This window comes from Diadema antillarum, unplaced genomic scaffold (assembly GCF_040938485.1).
Source record: "Diadema antillarum isolate AM-2024a unplaced genomic scaffold, OU_Dant_1.0 scf00000015, whole genome shotgun sequence".
In the NCBI taxonomy this organism is placed as follows: domain Eukaryota; kingdom Metazoa; phylum Echinodermata; class Echinoidea; order Diadematoida; family Diadematidae; genus Diadema; species Diadema antillarum.
Window position 1 is genome coordinate 3,159,554 of NW_027270904.1, and position 18,443 is coordinate 3,177,996.

The 18,443-nt window shown below is 36.0% G+C and overlaps 1 protein-coding gene across 1 annotated transcript; it reads left to right on the forward strand.

Moving 5' to 3' along the window:
- The first annotated feature begins 14,766 nt into the window (after window positions 1-14,766).
- On the forward strand, window positions 14,767-15,844 carry LOC139724502 (protein rolling stone-like). Its single transcript, XM_071635639.1, has 2 exons — window positions 14,767-14,806; window positions 15,339-15,844. The coding sequence occupies exons 1-2, from the start codon at window positions 14,767-14,769 to the stop codon at window positions 15,842-15,844; spliced, it is 546 nt and encodes a 181-aa protein (XP_071491740.1).
- The last annotated feature ends 2,599 nt before the right edge of the window (window positions 15,845-18,443 follow it).

Genomic DNA, 18,443 nt, shown 5'->3' on the forward strand with positions numbered 1-18,443 from the left:
TATTTGATTTAAATGCAAATTTGATTAAATGGGGATGGAAAACTTATTTGCCCTTAAATTGCGCCGGGTAACTATAACCATAAAAAGAAATGGATGAAAAAAAAAAAAAAAGCCGGGCTAATCAGGGAAAACCGAGTTCCCGACAAAATTAGTGTCAATAAAACGATATATTGAAAGAGCATAATATCTCACATCGTCCCTTTTCCTCTTCACTCAACCCCCCCCAAAAAAAAAACAAACAAAAACAAAAACCACACACACACAATTATACTCACACACACACACACACACACACATATACACACAGACATATTTTATACAAAACAAGAAATAATGAGCTACAATTTTCGCAAACGTATAGTGTTCGGAGATTTCAGCATACAGTATAGCAATAATATGTACACTGTATTTTAATCAAACGCCTTTAGTTACTTGGCTTTTGTGTGATTTTAGTCAAAAATCCCTTTGAACTTTAGTAATCAACTGTGTAGTAGAACTGTTTCCTATTCATATTTGTTTTCCAAAAACGCAATTCATCTTTTCCTCTTTCAGCCAAGAATACCTTTCTGGTTGTACACCACTTATCGGTTTGCACTCGCCGCCTATTTTTTCTCATTTCTTGTAACCTATGCCGTGCTTGGGGCCTGGAGACTGGGCCACAAGTTCATCATTTACCTCCCGTTCTGGACGTTTACTGCCGCCACGTGTTATGTTTGCTTGGCCTTCTTTAATGCTCTCCTGGACTTTAAGAAGAGCTGGGGAACTGGAGCAGTTGAAGGTACAATGTTTTATGGTTGGAGTAAAAAAGGGAAGGAATGCCAATTTTAGACAGATGCAACAGAAGCCTAAGAGTGATTCATTCTTTTTCAAGATATGACTTTTAATGCATATGTGTAGGTAATTTTCGTGGAAAAGCCTAAAATACAAGAAGATATCTATACTTTTCTCAGTAAACCGTAACTATCGACTGTTTAGTCGGTCACATTTTGTATATTTGATAACACTAAACATCGATTTTACTGATTCAGTTTTTACAGTGGTTGTTTCTATCCCTAACTCATATTTCAGAACTATTTTAAAACACTAATACTGGGTTTGTGTTTTATCTGCAAATTGTAGATTATGCCTTTAACAGATGTATCCCACTGTTGATGCTCAGTTTTTGTGCATGTGCCATCCATTGGAAAGCTTGCTTGATGAGACTTTCCTGCGGTTCCCCTCCGCAATATTGAAACAAACAACAACAAGAACCCAGTACTTTTCAATGTTGTGACTTGATGACAGGATTTTATTTTCAATTCAATTCAAATTTATTTCTGAAATTTCTCCCAAGACGAAAATACAATAACATCGCATTGTGAAACTTTTCTGAGATCAGTCATGATATGAAACATAAACAACCGCACACTCAAACAAATAATGTCAAAAATAAAAACTTATGCCGCCAAGAAATATATTTCACTATGCTTTAATCTAACCCGTTCTCTAAAAGTATATAACAAAGCTATACTGCCAATGGCTTGAATGAAAAGAACCAAGTACGGTGAATCCCGTCACTCACAGACTGTCGCATCTATATCTTCTGAATTCGTTTCTCTCCACCAGCTTTACTTCCCACAAAATATTTCACACTGAAATGAAAAGATAGGCCTTACGCTCTAAACGTTTTATACATAGGCCTACATAGTTCAGTGTGATTTCCTATGTAGAACTCGTCTCTTTATCAAACGACAACTTGAAGACGCATTAGGCACTCGGAGAAAATGATTTTTTTTTTTTTTTCAGCGAACGTTCGTCAACATTTTTCCTGGTAAATGCAGGATTACGTTGGATGGGCGACTTTACCCTTTAGAAGTTAGAGAATGGGTCCGATACACTTACATGACTTGAGCCATGCGTTCGGATTTTACCGGACGCACGGATGAGTGTGGATCAGTAAAAAAAAAGAAAAAAAAATCAGTGCATTACAATTGACCAAACAGACATGAGATATTCAAAAGCCCTATTTTTTAATACTAATGTAGAATACATTTCTTCAAACATAAAATTATGGTAAGTGGACAAGAGGAGGTCGTGGATCATAATCGTTTCCTTTTGAGCCTTGCTTCATGCCATTTTAGATCACTGCTAATTCCTTTTTCGTAAATATGTTTTCTTCCATGTTTGTTAAACTTTCAGACAAATTTCGGTACCAGATTCAGTGGTTTCTTTTTAACATCACCGCCACTCCTTCCATCATTACAACCGTAGCCGACTGGGGGAGACTGTATTATATAATATGGGAAAAGATCCCGACCTTGATTTACATCAGCCTAAACTTCCTTCCCACGGTTGTATGCGTCATCGAAATCTTCCTCACCCTGATCGTCGTCCGCTTCGTACACGTGGTCTACCCAGGCTTGTATCTATTCTTCTACCTGCTCTTCGCAGTCATCTACTGGGCGGCTGGAGGAACCGACCTTTTTGGAAACCCCTCCGTTTCTTCCATTCTCGACTTCGGAAACGACCCCGGCGTGGTGGTCGCAGCCGTGGTGGGCTCGATCGTTGTAACAATGCTGCTTCAGGCCGGTTTAAAGGGATTGTACGCCCTCCGCGTCTTTCGTATGGACAGTAAAAGAGCAAAACCCGTTTTAGTCTAGTAGGAGAAAGGGGTTCCCATGCACCCCAAACATATATTTTTTTAATCTACTTCATCTAGACCAGTTTTGTGCGTAGATTTCAAAAATGCAATGTTAACAGGTCAAAGCGTGTCCCATAGTGGTCAAAAATCCGTTTCCATGGTAATGCATGGTGAAAATGTCAGTATCTCATAAAAATACATGTAACCTTTGATAAAATTGTTCAATTGTCATGGCTTTGGTATCAAATTAAAGAAAATTAAATTATCTATATGATGATACCAATTATGTAGGGGGTTATACCAACCTTCATCTTAATTTTGAGGCCAGAATACAATTTTTTCAAATTTTTTAGCAAAAATGCAATTTTACCATAAAACTTATCTATCTCTAAATCATACCAAAACATATTCAATTTGTTTGAATATTCTTCAAAATTATACTAAATATGTATGCAATACAATGTGAAAATTTCATAGATATTGCTCAAATAATAAGAAAGTTACGGCCGTCCAAAGTTGACATTCAAGCATGTCAAGAATGTGCAGGTGGGAGTGTGATGTACGCCCTCTATTGTTGAATAATCTCATTTAAACATTTCAGTCATCATAATTTGGTTCCAAAAGCATGAGAATGAAGTTGGATGTGATAAAGTGGGTCATTTAGACCAGTTTTGTGGGTAGAATTAAAAGAAATGCATTAACAGGTCAAAGAGTGTCCCATGGTGGCAAAAAAAAAAAATTGTTACCAAGGCAACGCATGATGGAAATGTTAGAATCTCCTTAAAATGTAATATTTGATACAATTGTTCACTTATCATGATTTAAATGTCAAATTTAAATGAAGAGTATTAAATTCTTTGAATTATATACCAATCACACGGAATTTATACTAATCTTCATACCAATTTTGAGGTCAGGGTAGTAGTTTTAGCAGCGCGCTGCTGGGGGGGGGGGGAGAAGAAAAAAATCACTGGTTCACATAGGAGTACAGTACAGTACTAGTATACTATTCGGGTATACGGTGCACGTTTTCGATCTACGGCATGCGAATAGCTTGAATCGAACAATAGGATTTCGTAATACCGGGGCCCTGTTTAAAATTGATTATATACTAGTAGTTGATTTCAATTGTAAGTCTTTAGGCCAGGGAATTGAGGCTGAATTTTGGGGTCAACTGACAACTATCGTATAACAAACAAATTTTGTATTTGAAAGTATACATGTATGTCTTAACAAACTTACCAGTAAAATTTACCCTGAAGTTCTGCTTCGGAACATGCCGAAATGACGTCATCAACATGACCACCCCACAAACCAGATACTAGTAAATGAATGGGAATTTCAGGATACCTCAAGTGTTCATTATACAACTGATACAACGAGATAAGTTTCTAGTGTATGTATATTTCCTGCCTTTCTTCAAACAAAATTGGGCACATTTGTGACCTCTTTTTCAAAAAATCTGAGCCCAAATTAGATCATTTCTATGGAAACTTTATGCTAAAAACAATGTTTTCTCAAACAAAAAAATGCAACACCTTCTCAACGTTAAACACCATTTTGAATTTACATAAGTATGCAAATTCATAGCTATTTAATTGACTGGAGTTGAGACCTAACCTGTTAGAGACCATAGCTACCATGGTTACACTCAAACTTGCCTGTAGCCATTATAACACAGCTGTCCAGAAATCACAATTTTCATTATTAGTGGTGTATTATATCATATATTCCATCCCAGTAGCTGGATTTTTTGTTTTTTGTTTTGCATTTTTGGCACAAGCTGACATTTCGTTCAAGTCAATTAGGCACAGAACATAGATTAAGTCAATTTCTCATAAAATGAGACCCTCCTCTACCTCCGCCCCCAATCCCAATAAAAATGGTTAGTTCATGTCTTTTCCTTTCTTGCAGTCCTGTAGGGTGTTTCAACAAACTTTTCATTGGTTTCAGTTTCACTTCACTGGTTTCAGTCTCGCTATCTCACTTTTCTGATTGGTATGTTTCAGTCACGAGGACTTGCTAAGTGAAACTGAAAACACTAAGTGGCACTGATCTCACTGAAATCAATGTTGGTGAAACGGGTCCTGCATGAACTTCTGTACGATACCAGAGCAAGTTCATTATATACTCGATGGACTACTACAACAAATACTGTACTTCTGAAAGAAATGACGCACTGTTAAGAGACACCGGATACACATTTTGTCATAGATCACATTAGTCCAGTCAAAATAGGGTTTCACCCAACACTAATTGCAACAGGGTAGGAATTCCACTGCAGTGCTATACTTGTTATGGGCTCCTAAACACCATACTAAAAGTCCCAAGAAATCCAGTGGGGCAAAATGGCTAAATTTCCATAATATGCAAATTAGCTCCCATTATGATAAAAATACAGTGTTTCCATGAAAACTAGGTTTCTAGTTTTCAGATTGGAACACCGAAAGTGTTGAAACTTATGTTTACAATGTCACTAGTGCGATGCAAACATTTCACCATGTACATAGTCTGGGCCTCATTTGCATAATATGCAAAGGGTTCCGAGCCAACGGAATATTCTGATGCATCAAAGTGCCCGATATGAGCATATCAAGAGTGTTCAAATATGATATTTCAGTTTCTCTTCACCAAAAACAAACTTTACAGCATTAGTAAACTAGCATGAATTATTATTATAAGATTAGAGTTTGTTATCAGATAGATAATGATAGCTTATCCATTAATATTACGTAGAATCAAAGTACGAAATTAAACAAGTAAAGACAGAATAAACTGACCAGAAAGAATATAAATTATTAGTGGAAAAGTGAGCAAAGAAAATGGAATCCCATTTTCTTTGCTCACTTTTCCACTAATTAAACAAGTGTCAACATCTACATGTCTACGGTAATTTTGTAATGAATGAACTCTGTTTGGAGGGTGGTTTGTTCGAATCTTGATGATTAAGCTCTTGCATCCTTGAGGGTTTTGAGATATTGAAGATGGCACAGTCAAAGGAAACCCTGTGGGTAGTGCCCAAAGTTACCCCAGTCGAGCATATTATCCCACGACCATTAATTTACAAAACATGCATCAACCAACACGATTTCCGTTGTTCTAAGCGTACAAGATTTTATTCTAAAGTCGTTTCGCCGTCTAGCAAAGACTTTGTTATTTCCATGAAATACAATTGGCATTGACAGCGGAGACATTTTTCTACAATGTGTACATCTTTAAAAAGTGGTGCACAGTCAAAGTGGCTCGCATGCAGGGAGGTACCCGAATTTATCCCTATACCCTCACGGCCCGGTACAAAACATATACACACGTGAATACAGCTGTTTGAAGCGAAAAAAAATCCTCTGTGCATAACGTCCTATTCATTTCATTTCCATTAAAATTCAGTGGAAGTTCTCGAAGAATTGTTGTTCTACAATATCTTGGTATAAGGTGAAAATGGTTCACATACGAAGACAACCACGTGGAGGGTGCCCAAACTTACCCCACCCAAAGACAGTCTAAGACATGCAATAATCATGTACCAGTGCAAATACATGAATATGTTCTATGGATACATGCCTTTAAACACTCCTTCTGGTCCTCTAGCCCAGAAACTTTTATTTAATGAAATTCAATGGAGTCAACAGACGATGTATTGCTCTGTAATTTTTACTGACACTGACATAGTTAAAGTGGTTATCATTCGAAGGCAGCCTACTATATGGGAAGTGCACACATTAATTGCCTCTATACATGACCTTTGTAACGCAAATATCAACGCAATTATAGTATATACAGTCGTTCCAAAAGCGCATGTCTCAAAAAAAAGGTCGTTCCTTGAGTTTTAGGACTATCACTTGAGTTTTGTGATTATGTATAATCATCGTATGGTGCTATAATCATTGTACATTCTTCTCATTCGACATAATTTTACGCACCTCATTTTCTGTTACAAAGAAAGTGATGTCTATCTGTTCTTGTCGAAAAATGAAAAAGAAATTGAATTGAATTCTATTGAATTGGATTCCTGCCATATCAAGACACTTTTTTTTCTATAAAAACTGCCGGGGTAGAGATAAAATAACAACATTGATCCATAATATCTATGCAGTCCAAAGGGTTCACTTGCAGAGACCACCTTGTGGGAGGTGATCAAACTAATCCTAAAGGCAATGAAAAACATGCAGTATACACTGTACAACCGCGAAAAATGTTCCATGGTTACATGCCTCTGAAAAGCTCTTCCGCCTGTGTAGCACATACGCTTTCGTAAAATGCAATTAAGGTGATATAGGAGACGTTGCTTTACAATATCTATTTTGTCAAGTCCTTGGGAAGTGCCCAGATCACCCCTGCCCTGACCGTCGTGGTCCCAAAACAGATTAACAAAACATACATTATATGCCACAGTAAACTCACTTGTACATGCATGTAAAGTCGTTGCCGAGTGGTAAATAAAGACACTTTACTTTTCATGATTTTTAAATGGTATAGAGACACTGCTTTGCAATCACCATAGTCAAAGGGGTGCACATTCAAAGGCAACCGAGTGGGATTTGTTCAAAACCATCCAACCCCCAGGGCAATATAGGAAACATGCACCAGCATATAGCACAAATATGTTTCAATTTACCATGCCTTCACATTGTCGTTACGGTTGTACAGCGATTGCCCTTTTGTTTGTATGAAATGCAATATAATTACAAAAAGTAAAAATGCTCTACATTAACAATATTGTTAAAAGGGTCAACATTCAAAAGCAATCCCCTGGGAAGTGTCCAAAATAAACACCGCCGCTCAAGCCCCGTAATTACATCACACGGATACTATGAACGCAAATACCGACGTTCTTTCGTGCATGGTTTTAGAAGTAGTTCCAGCAATACAGCTACACACTTTTATATCAATAAATGTTGTGGAAATGATAGGAGAAGCATTGCTTCAAAATATCTATTTAGTGAGAGGATGTACAGTAAATGCAAATCCTGTTGGATGTGCCCCAATCCCCCCCCCCCCCCGATCCGCCACCTTCAGTGCAGAGGCATGAAAATATACCTCATGAAATATTGCAAATTTAGATAAAATTTGGGTGCTTCTGTTTACTTTTTGTTTTCAACATCAATTAATTACATAGAACTAGACTATAACATTACAGATCTATTGTAATAAATACAAAATTATGTGGAGTCTACAGAACTAAGGTCTACACCAAAACTAGTATTATGTTACAGACAGTAACATTCCATCAAACTAATCTTGTAATCTGTTACTTTCACACTCAGCAAAGTAACTATACAAATAACAATCTATTCATAGATGTTCTCTTTAAATATTAGTAAATTCAACTCAATTCAACACAGCACATCAACAAGTTCTGATTTCATGTCATACCTAAATCCTAACACATTTTTAAACGTGTGAGACTGAAGTTTCTAGGAACATAAACTTGTAGTGGAAAAGCTTCAATAGATGAAGTTTTTTGGTACTTTGCTTTCAGGCAAAAATAAATGTATGTTGCAGAATGGTTTTAAAAACAATAATATGACACAAAATGTAATCAAATACAAGGTTCAGAGGTTTGATTTATGGCAGATTTCTTTGACTGATCCGGGTCTGATCCAAACAATAAAGCTTCTCACCAAAACTTTTGTCCTATCACAAGCAAGCTTGCTTATTTCTCCACAATAGAGGGCGCGCATCATCATCCATCTGGAAATTCTTGACCAATTCTTGACAGGTGTCAATGTCAACTTTGGATGGCCGTAACTTTCTTGTTATTTCAGCAATATCTACGAATTTTTCACATTTTATTACATACATATTTGGTATAATTTTGAAGAATATTCAAACAAATTGAATGTGTTTTGGTATGATTTAGAGATAGATTAGTATTATGGTAAAAATGCATTTTTGCTAAAAAAATGTGAAAAAATTGAATTCTGGCCTCCAAATTAAGATGAATATTGGTATAACCCCATACATAATTGGTATCATCATATAGATAATTTAATTGTCTTTAATTTGATACCAAAGCCATGATAATTGAACAATTTTATCCAAGGTTACATGTATTTTTATGAGATACTGACATTTTCACCATGCGTTACCATGGAAACGGATTTTTGACCACTATGGGACACGCTTTGACCTGTTAACATTGCATTTTTGAAATCTACGCACAAAATTGGTCTAGATGAAGTAGATTAAAAAAATATATGTTTGGGGTGCATGGGAACCCCCCTTTCCGACTGCACTATTTCTTCTACAGACGATATGGCAAGTTGAGATGTTGAGCTTGTAAACTGGAACTAGAAATTTTCATTATGTAGCCACCATTGTGCATAATAGTTATCTGTTCATGTCGTAGATAGAAACTTGTCAATGGACAGTCAAACTACAAACATAATCATACCAGGACTCATTGCCAACGTATTAATGATGCCGTGTTTCTATTAATGAAAATAAGAATGTAAAATTCATTTAAAGATGGACTCCATTGATCTCAAAGTCACTAACCTAATAGTTCAATTATTATTCCTAATCCACAATACACTAGATAATCTGCAGCCCCTCTTCGGCTGGATCTTGTGTACATTACACCATCGTATATTAATTGAAGATAGTTATTGTAATGTTTAACAGCTTGTGATATCAGAATAATATGTTTTATGCGAAAGGATGTTGTTTACAGAGAATAAGATTTTACAATCTAAGTGGATTACATCCATTTCAAATATTTTTTATCAGTATTTCTCACAAATTGGCAATAATCTTGCTCGCAATATTCCGGATAGTCAAAAGAATTTTTTGATTTTTTACAAACTCGTAATCCTAACTCATTGCTTTTTGTTCCCTTAGAGAGAAATGAATTGTTAGATATTGTTCAGAATTTGAAAACCAAGAAATGTGCCGGACATGACAGTATTGATAATGTTCTTTTGAAAAATATTATCAATTTTATTGTTGATCCATTAGTACACGTTTTTAAGTTGTCTTTGTGTAACGGAGTTGTCCCTGAGGATATGAAAATTTCTAAAGTAATTCCTGTTTATAAAAAAGGGGATAGGGAAGATGTTTGCAATTATCGACCTATATCTTTGTTGACTTCTATTTCGAAATTACTTGAAAAAGTTGTTCATTTTAGATTATTGAAGTTTTTGGATATTCATAAAATAATTTCTGATTATCAGTTTGGTTTCCGGCAAAACCACAACACATCCCACGCACTACTTACCTTTTTAGATAAAGTTTCAAAAGCTGTTGATCAATTTCATCATACAATCGGCGTTTTCCTGGACTACTCCAAGGCCTTTGATACCATTGACCACAATATACTTTTTTTATAAATTATCATATTATGGTATCCGAGGAAAGGCCTTGGAGTGGTTTAGGAGTTACCTTTCTAACCGTAAGCAATTTGTTTATGTTAATGGACATACATCTGTCATGCAAAATGTTAATTGTGGAGTGACTCAAGGAAGTTTGCTTGGACCTCTTTTATTTATCCTTTACATTAACGACATGCCGAATTCATCAAGTATTCTTTCCTTTCTATTATTTGCTGATGATTCTAACTTTTTTGTCACATTCTGATCCTAATATGTTAATTGATGTTTTAAATGTTGAATTGGATAAATTACTTCAATGGATAAGAGCAAATAAACTGTCCATAAATATAACAAAAAAACTAAATGTATGATTTTTAGTAACATACTCTTTAGAAAATGTACCTAGGAATGTATATCTGAATGACACAGTTATCGAAGAAGTTTCTTCAATCAAATTCTTAGGTTTGATTATTGACCCGTAAACTTACTTGGAATTTACATATTGATTCCATAAGCCGTATCATTTCAAGAAATATAGGTGCTATGAATAAAGTTAAATTTTGTTTACCCAAAGATGTTCTTTTAATGTTATATTCATCTCTGATTTTACCTTATTTGAATTATGGCATACTCGCCTGGGGAAACACACATTCTTCTCATTTGGAAAGACTACTTTTGTTACAGAAAAAAGCTCTTCGCATTATTTGCAATGAATCGTGGAGAAGTCATACTGATGTGTTATTTCATGAAAACAAAATCTTAAAAGTTAAGGATTTGTATTTTTTACACCTAGGACAATTCATGTACAAACTTACCAATAATTCTCTCCCATTTGTGTTTGAGTCCATGTTCACTAAAAATAGATCTGTTCATTTTTATCCTACCCGGCAATCCAACTCATTTCATTTGCCATTAACTAGGACTATGTTTGCTAAATCTATGTTTTCTTTTACTGGCCCCAAATTTTGGAACACTCTCGATAATAGTATGAAACAAGTTCTAAGTTTAAACACATTCACATTTAAACTGAAGAAGTTGTTCATAAATTCTTATATAGTTGAATGAGTTATATTTTAATTAGCCTTAATTCTGAGCTCTCTTTTATATTCGTTATATTCATTCTTTTCTTTTATCTATTCCTTTCCTACATTATGTACATATACCTCTGTGATCCACCGCATCATGTGCCTCGCGTGTGCTGGTACATGTATAGACCCTTCATCTCTTCTCCTTTCTCGCCTTTCCCTGTCCTCTTGTCTCTTTTTGTTTCTTCTTTCAAAATAATTTCCTCTTTTCCTCTTTTTCCTTTACTGTGTTTTGTTTTTCTCTCTCTATCTTTCTCTTTACAAGAGAGGTTGCTTGTGTTTGTTTGTCCGTCTGTTTGTTTGTTTGTTTATATGTATAGGTCTGTATGTGTTGTACACCTTTTATATTATGTCTAGCTAATTGATTTTTGATGTTATTTAGTCTTTTTGTCCACGAGGAGACTGCAAAATACAAGCTTAGCTTTTTAGCATGTCTCCTCCATTTCCTGCAACTTTAGTTTCAATTCAATTCAATTTTCATTGTTTACTTTGCTTTTGTGATGCGTAGTATTGTCAACTTCACGTATTTTTCTTTGTTACTACATTGCATTGATGTTGTGTTATTTTGTGTATGAAAATGTTGTTGGAAATGAAATAAATGAAATAAATGAAATAAATGAAATGAAACAATTACGAAGTATAGTTTTCCTAATCCCTAGCGATTTTTAATGCATGGGAAGAATGATAATTCATTATTATTACACAGGAATGTATGTTTTGGTTAAAAAAAAATAATAATACCTGCGGTCAGCCCTATTTTACAGCTTTTATAGCCCGTAGTTTCAAAATTTTGTTTCATGCTGGAAGCGTCTCTGTTAACTTTTCATTCAAACCTAATTTCAGACATTTTGTGTTAAATTGATGTAGTACGTGAATGCTGGCAATTGAAATTCTCTCTCGTCGAAATTGGTCACTATTGCAACAATTGCTTCTTCACACATAGCAATGATTCAGCATCCGAGCCTGTCGACGTCATATTTTTTTCTGCATATCTTTTTTTTAAATATTTTTGTATGAAATTTCTCAAAATGAAGAAAAATAGGAATTTCATAAATACGAGATTAAGATTATAGAATAAGTTCAGGAGAAAGGAAACGAATAAAACCGTATAAGCATATTAAACTAATATGGCACCAACAATTGTCAAACAGCACGTGAATGCACGAAAAATCAGCATAAAATCTCCATAAAAAACGAACTTGTAAAGATTTGAAATGAATGAAAAAAAGTTTTTTCACTTTGATCACGGAAAGTGAACACTTGATTTCACACAAAAAATGAGGAAAAACTGGAATGTCCACGAAATAGAATAAAGAAATACAGCCAAAACTGCTTCGTTAATTCATTCATTTTTATAAGAATTTTGCAAGATAACAGTGCAAAGAATATCATTTTCGAGTAACATCTTTAAGGAACAAATATTGGAAGAGATGTCTGACAAGAAATCATCTCCACCATGAAGCCTCCTACCACCGAACGTTCTTACCTTGCAGATTTCTATTTCCGCCTGGCTGCTTTGCCGTCGAAGGGTTAAGATTGGTGATTCAAGCAATGGACATATAGGTTTCCACAGGGTTGGTAGCTCAGCAAAATCGATAGACTGCAAAATTGTCTACTGGAAAAAAAAAAAGCGATGTCATGCGTCCCTCCACTTACTCGTTTAACAACAACCTCCCCAAAAACAAAACAAAACAAAACAAAAAACAGTATGCCTTTACAGTCATTCAAGTATGCAATATATGAGATATATCATGAGACAACTTTTAGATCCTAAACACTTAATTTTTTCTTGGCAAAGCTAGCTCTACTAGGTGGAATTTGGTATGTGCCATTCTGCCTAGTATATAGGATAGAATAAGTGAAGAGAATGATTTTTCTGATCATTCTGATATTTAATGCAAATAAATTCTTAATTTTTAAAGTAATACCTGTATTATAAAAAGGAAACCACTTTGTCTGTAATTCAAATGCCAGGCGTCCAGAAACATTTGTCCCAGTGTACGAGTGTATTTCCTCACACTGTGTTTTCCTTCATTATATGAAATGAGCCGCATTGATTTTGTATAATTATAATTATATATATATATATATATATATATATATATATATATATATGACCATGCACCACAAAAAGTCGCACCCCTTTATTCTTACGCGAGGACTCAAGAAAGGTGAAATGGGTCAATTTTGAGTTTTCCATATTTTCTAAAAGAGCTGTTCTTCTACATTATTTTTGAGTTTGGGATCATAAATTGAAAGGGGAAAGTGGGTTTTTAGCAGTTTTTCTACAACCCCTTTTTTGGTAGAGTATAAAATCAGGGGTTTTTTTTAAAGGCCTCTTTCATTTCCTTAAAATCCTTTGCACCCTCTTTACTTTCAACTCTAATAACTTTTGAAAGGATGATGCTACTGCTCTGAAAGTTGGCATTTATAATGGACAGAAGAATATGGTAATAGACCATGCTCAATTTCAGCTTAATCTGATAATTCCTTAATTGTCGGTGCTACAGTGGTTAACATCATGTTTTTGTCCCATTCATGGCACAGGTAGCACGGCTTAGTAAAAATTAAACACTTGAATAGACCCTGTACTTCAGAGCCTCTTTTCTCAGCTCACCCTTTCCACAGTGTGTGCTTTTTTTCCAATATTCATATGGGTTAGGAGATTCCATTTGAAGTGAGTTATACATCATTTTAAAGCTTAAAATGTGCTCTTTAAGAATCTGCCCTAAACTAAAAATCCATGTCTGGCGACTTTTTGTTTGTTTTGTGGTGCAGGGTTATATATATATATATATATATATATATATATATATATATATATACATCTATAAAGGTTATATTGTAAACATTTGTTGGAAATTAACTTGAATGAAATGGAACGGAACGTGCGCGTATGTGTCTGTGTAAGTATGTGTGTGTGTGTGTATGTGTGGGATCAAAGGTAATGCTTGTGGTTTGGTCTTTGAAGTGTCAATGCTTCCTAAATGCACCCCTCCCCCTTTCGATGAGGAAAAACTTCACAAAAAGTGAATAATAAGTGTGTCCCAGTTATTCGTACATGCATCAAGTTCTTCTTCGTTTGCTCAGTCAACCGGTCCATACAATCATGTACATGAATGGTTTTCATGAATTTGTATTATGACGATTTTGCTTTATGCGAATATTCTGTTGTTGCCTGTAGACACGATAGAGAAGTAAGTATGTTTAACTGTGAACGTGGTTTATAGCATAGCAGGATTTATACGAGAAGTGGTGTTCATGATGTCATCGGTAGGTTGTTCAGTATCACAGGACTCGCCACCGACCGTGCAGACAACCATGAATATTGAAGATGAGAGCAGAAAGTGGTACTCCGTACAATGGGCGGATTTCAAACTTTGTTGCAGACGACTGAAGGACGTATCCACACAACACGTGAGTATGACGTTCTGCTGGACTTCGAAAACCACCGTGGGTTCGAACTGTCGTATAAATTAGCTGTTTAGAATACATTATTTGAACAGTTTCTTTGAAATCTCTCTTGCAATTAACAAACAAACTAAGACAACTCTTTCTCTTTCAGCAACGAATTCCTTTCTGCTTGTACGTCCTCTACCGGTTCGTTCTCGCCGCCTATTTCCTCGCTCTTTTGATAACTTACGTCGTGCTCGCAGCCGTGAAACTGGGCCCGAAGTTCCTCATTTACCTTGAAGCCTGGACGTATACCACTGCCACATGTTACGTTTTCCTTGCCTTCTTTAATGTCGCGATGGACTATAAGAAGGACAAGAAAGATGCAACACTTGAAGGTACAGTGTTGAAAGTGGTGTAGTCGAAAAGAGCAGGGTAATAGGGAAGTGCACAACAAAACAATCGAGAGACCATCAAAAGTCAATATAAACAGATGTATTCCACAGTTGATGCTTATCTTAGGTTCTTGTCAAAGGTTATAGATGCCAGGATAACGCTTCATTGAGACTTTCCTGTGGTTACTCCTCGAAGAAGTTTTATCTCAAAGACACCGTTTAGGAAGGTATTGGTTACTTTGTTAAAGGGAGGGATGGCTGAGATCTTCAAAACAGGTGTGTCCCACCTTTTATGAAGATCTCTTTATTTTACTTTGTTTCTCAGGCATTTACAACCCGATTTTTATCGATAAACTTTGAATCCTTCTTAGAATTGATCCCCCTTTAACTTTTCATAAAGTAGTTTCTAAGTATCTCGGCAAAAGGACAAAGGCAAAATCCTCACCTCCATGAATAGCTGTCATCCCTTTAAGGATTGGTGTTGATTACAGTTGTTCTCTCATTCTTTCTTAATTATCTTTTGTTGCATTTTCAGACACATTTCGGTATCAAATTCAGTGGTTTCTGTTTAACATCATAGCCGCTCCCTCCATCATCGTAACCGCTTTCGACTGGGGGTGGCTGTACTATTACATATCGGAAAAGATACCAACCTTACTCTACGTTAGCATTCATCTCCTTCCCAACGTCGTCTGCCTCATCGAAATCTACCTAACCCTGATCGTCGTCCGTTTCGTACACGTGGTTTATCCGTCCTTGTTCCTGATTACCTACCTACTCTTCCTCGTCATCTACTGGGCGTCTGGGGGAACGAATCCCTTTGGAAGCCCCTTCGTTTACGAAACTCTCGACTTCGAAAACTCCCCTGGCATCGTAGTCGCGTTCGTGGTGGTGTTTACCGTTTCGACGCTGCTGCTTCAAGCTATTTTAAAAGGATTGTACGCCCTCCGTGTGCGATGTATGGATAGTAAGAGAACAGCTGAAGCCGTTCCTTCTACGGAGGAGCTGTCAGCTGTCGAGCTCGAAGCATTGACAGGGTAGTTCTCATGCACTGTCATGGTAGCACCCTCCTCATTGGTAAATTGTGTTCATTATTGTGTATGGATGAAAACTTGTTCACTTCATGAAGCCTAACTTGAGCCTCCTAAAGTGACGGATGGGGGGGGGGGGGGAGGGGAGGGGAGGGGAGCGCACCGGGCTCGCTTTTATTGCATCATTTTATTGTAACATTGTAAATCTAAATATTCAAATTGTTCATAATGGTTTATTCAATATTATTATGATATATCTAACATAAACGTAATTGCAAAGAGCACATCTAGGCCAATCCAGACCAGAAGAAAATAGAGAATACTGAATTGCTAGACAGTGTCTTAGCAGAGGAGGAATGACAAGCATGACAAGAGGAATATCTTTAAAAGGAATTGATAATGTTTATGAGCTTTTTTTTCTTGATAGATTTTTATATTGTAATAAAGATATTGGATTGAAAAGAAATTGCGTCGAAATAATAGTAAAGAAATTAATATTATGAATTATAGTGAAAAGACACGTGCATACACAAAGATACATTCATATCTACATACATTGTATGAAAGAGATAGCATTTCTATAGATTAGACACTGAACATGTACATGGTGAAGGGCATCTTTATGCAAAGACAAATCAATATAGAAGAGGAGCAGAGATAGAGAGATTGATAACATGTAACTTTGAAAAAAAATGGTAGGAAAGTAGTGCTTAAGCTTGTCAGGAAAACCCGTGTTTTTTATATGATATGCGTATATATTTTAGATTTTCTGGGGGGGGGGGGGAATACACGACAGATAATTATCAATGGAGTTCAAAGAATATGTGCATTCAGCCTGTAGCAATGCAATTCTTCTGATAGTTATCCCATTCGGAAGTTCAGATAGATCTAGGAATTTCGTAAAACAAATTTGCGGTCTTTTTTTTTTATTATTCTATGTAAACGGATGATTATTTGCCGCAACCCATGATTGAATCAAAATGATATAATTTTTAAAGATATCAATAAGAGTATAGGAATTACAATTTGAAAAGAATATAGTCGGGTCCGCTGTAGTGAAAGATTATTACTTTTTATTACTTAGCAGAAATGCAGACAGTGAAAATAAATAAGAGATCAACCTACACAGAGGGAGCCTTTTGCAAAAGACAGAAAATCAACTTACGACGGAAACTACTTTTACTGTTTAAAATTGTTCTCGATTTGATATTAAGTTATTCCTTAAACCAATCTACAGGTCTTTCACGAATCCCGTCGTGACTCAGTTTGCAAAGTTATACTTGGGCCGCTAAAACCGGGGTGCGGGGGAGGGGGGGGGGGGTGTCAGATTATATTTCGGTTAAAAAAATCGATAATTATGTCTTTAGTCTGGAGGTTCAATTTCATATCGGGTCTACTCTCAGTTGCATCTGACACGACACGATTGATCTAAACCGTCAGATCTTGGCGGACGCTTCTCAGACTTAAAGCAACTCACCAACCTTTGTTCACTCTAGTTCCTTTGGTAAAATAATTTGTCTGATATGACGGAGTTAGTGACACATTGCCACCTCTCACATTGTTAATGTAACTGAGTTTCCTGCAAACATGGGTGCTGCTATATCGTCATCGTTGTATGTGTGTGTGTGTGTGTGTGTGTGCGCGTGAAAACTTTGTTTTTTCCCAAGTTTGTACCTTTCACGGGCCCCTTTAATAAGGGCTCCCTTGAGGCATTGGGAAACTATAGAATTAACTTTAAAATAATTACACAGAAAAAAGCTTATAGATTTCACTTGGGATTTGTTTCCGCACTTTTAAAGAAGACCCGTCAAAAGGTCTTAAACTTGGCATTGACATTAAATGCATTCAAAGTAAACGAATGTTACGTCCACCGCCTCCTCATTCTTATGTTTGTGTGCATATGTGCATAATATATATATATGAAGAGTCTGTTCGCAAAAACCGATGTCCATTATGTTCAATTCTTTTCAATCACAATTTTTCGTTACACTCTGTTGGCGTAGAACGCGAATAAAGTAGAGATCATACATGAATGTCGATTACCTACGTAATCGAAGGTTTAATTTTTAGAAATCTACACAAAGGGAAAATTTTGAAATGTTGTACTCTTCAATGTGTTTTGCGGCGAAAAACGATAAGTCCACTGCTCGCAGTATAAAATCGGTGCGTTTGAAGTCTTCTCAAGTTTTTAGCAATGCTCATGAAGTTTAGCACACACACACATTGGGTTTGGGATGGAGATGTGCAAGACATTCAATTTTTTCGAATGTACTGGAAACATTAAAAAGTCACATTCCAACACACAGTGCGCTTTTCTGGTCCTTAGGTATGGAATAATCTCACAGCCCATTTAAAATCTGTACCTTCTTTTAGTCTATTTAAATGTCATTATAAATCGTCTTTCTTTTTGGAATGATAGACTTTCTTGCTGATGTGGTCAAGTTTGTGGATGTTTCTTCTCTCGGGGCCTGGTGACGAGTTATTTTAGTATCAAACCTGTATATTATTATAATGGCATTTCAATACTTGGAATCCACTTTGCATACACCAATTGTTGCTGTGTCGGACAGGTCTCGTGCAAGCTTTCAGGTTGCTAGGAACAACTTTTG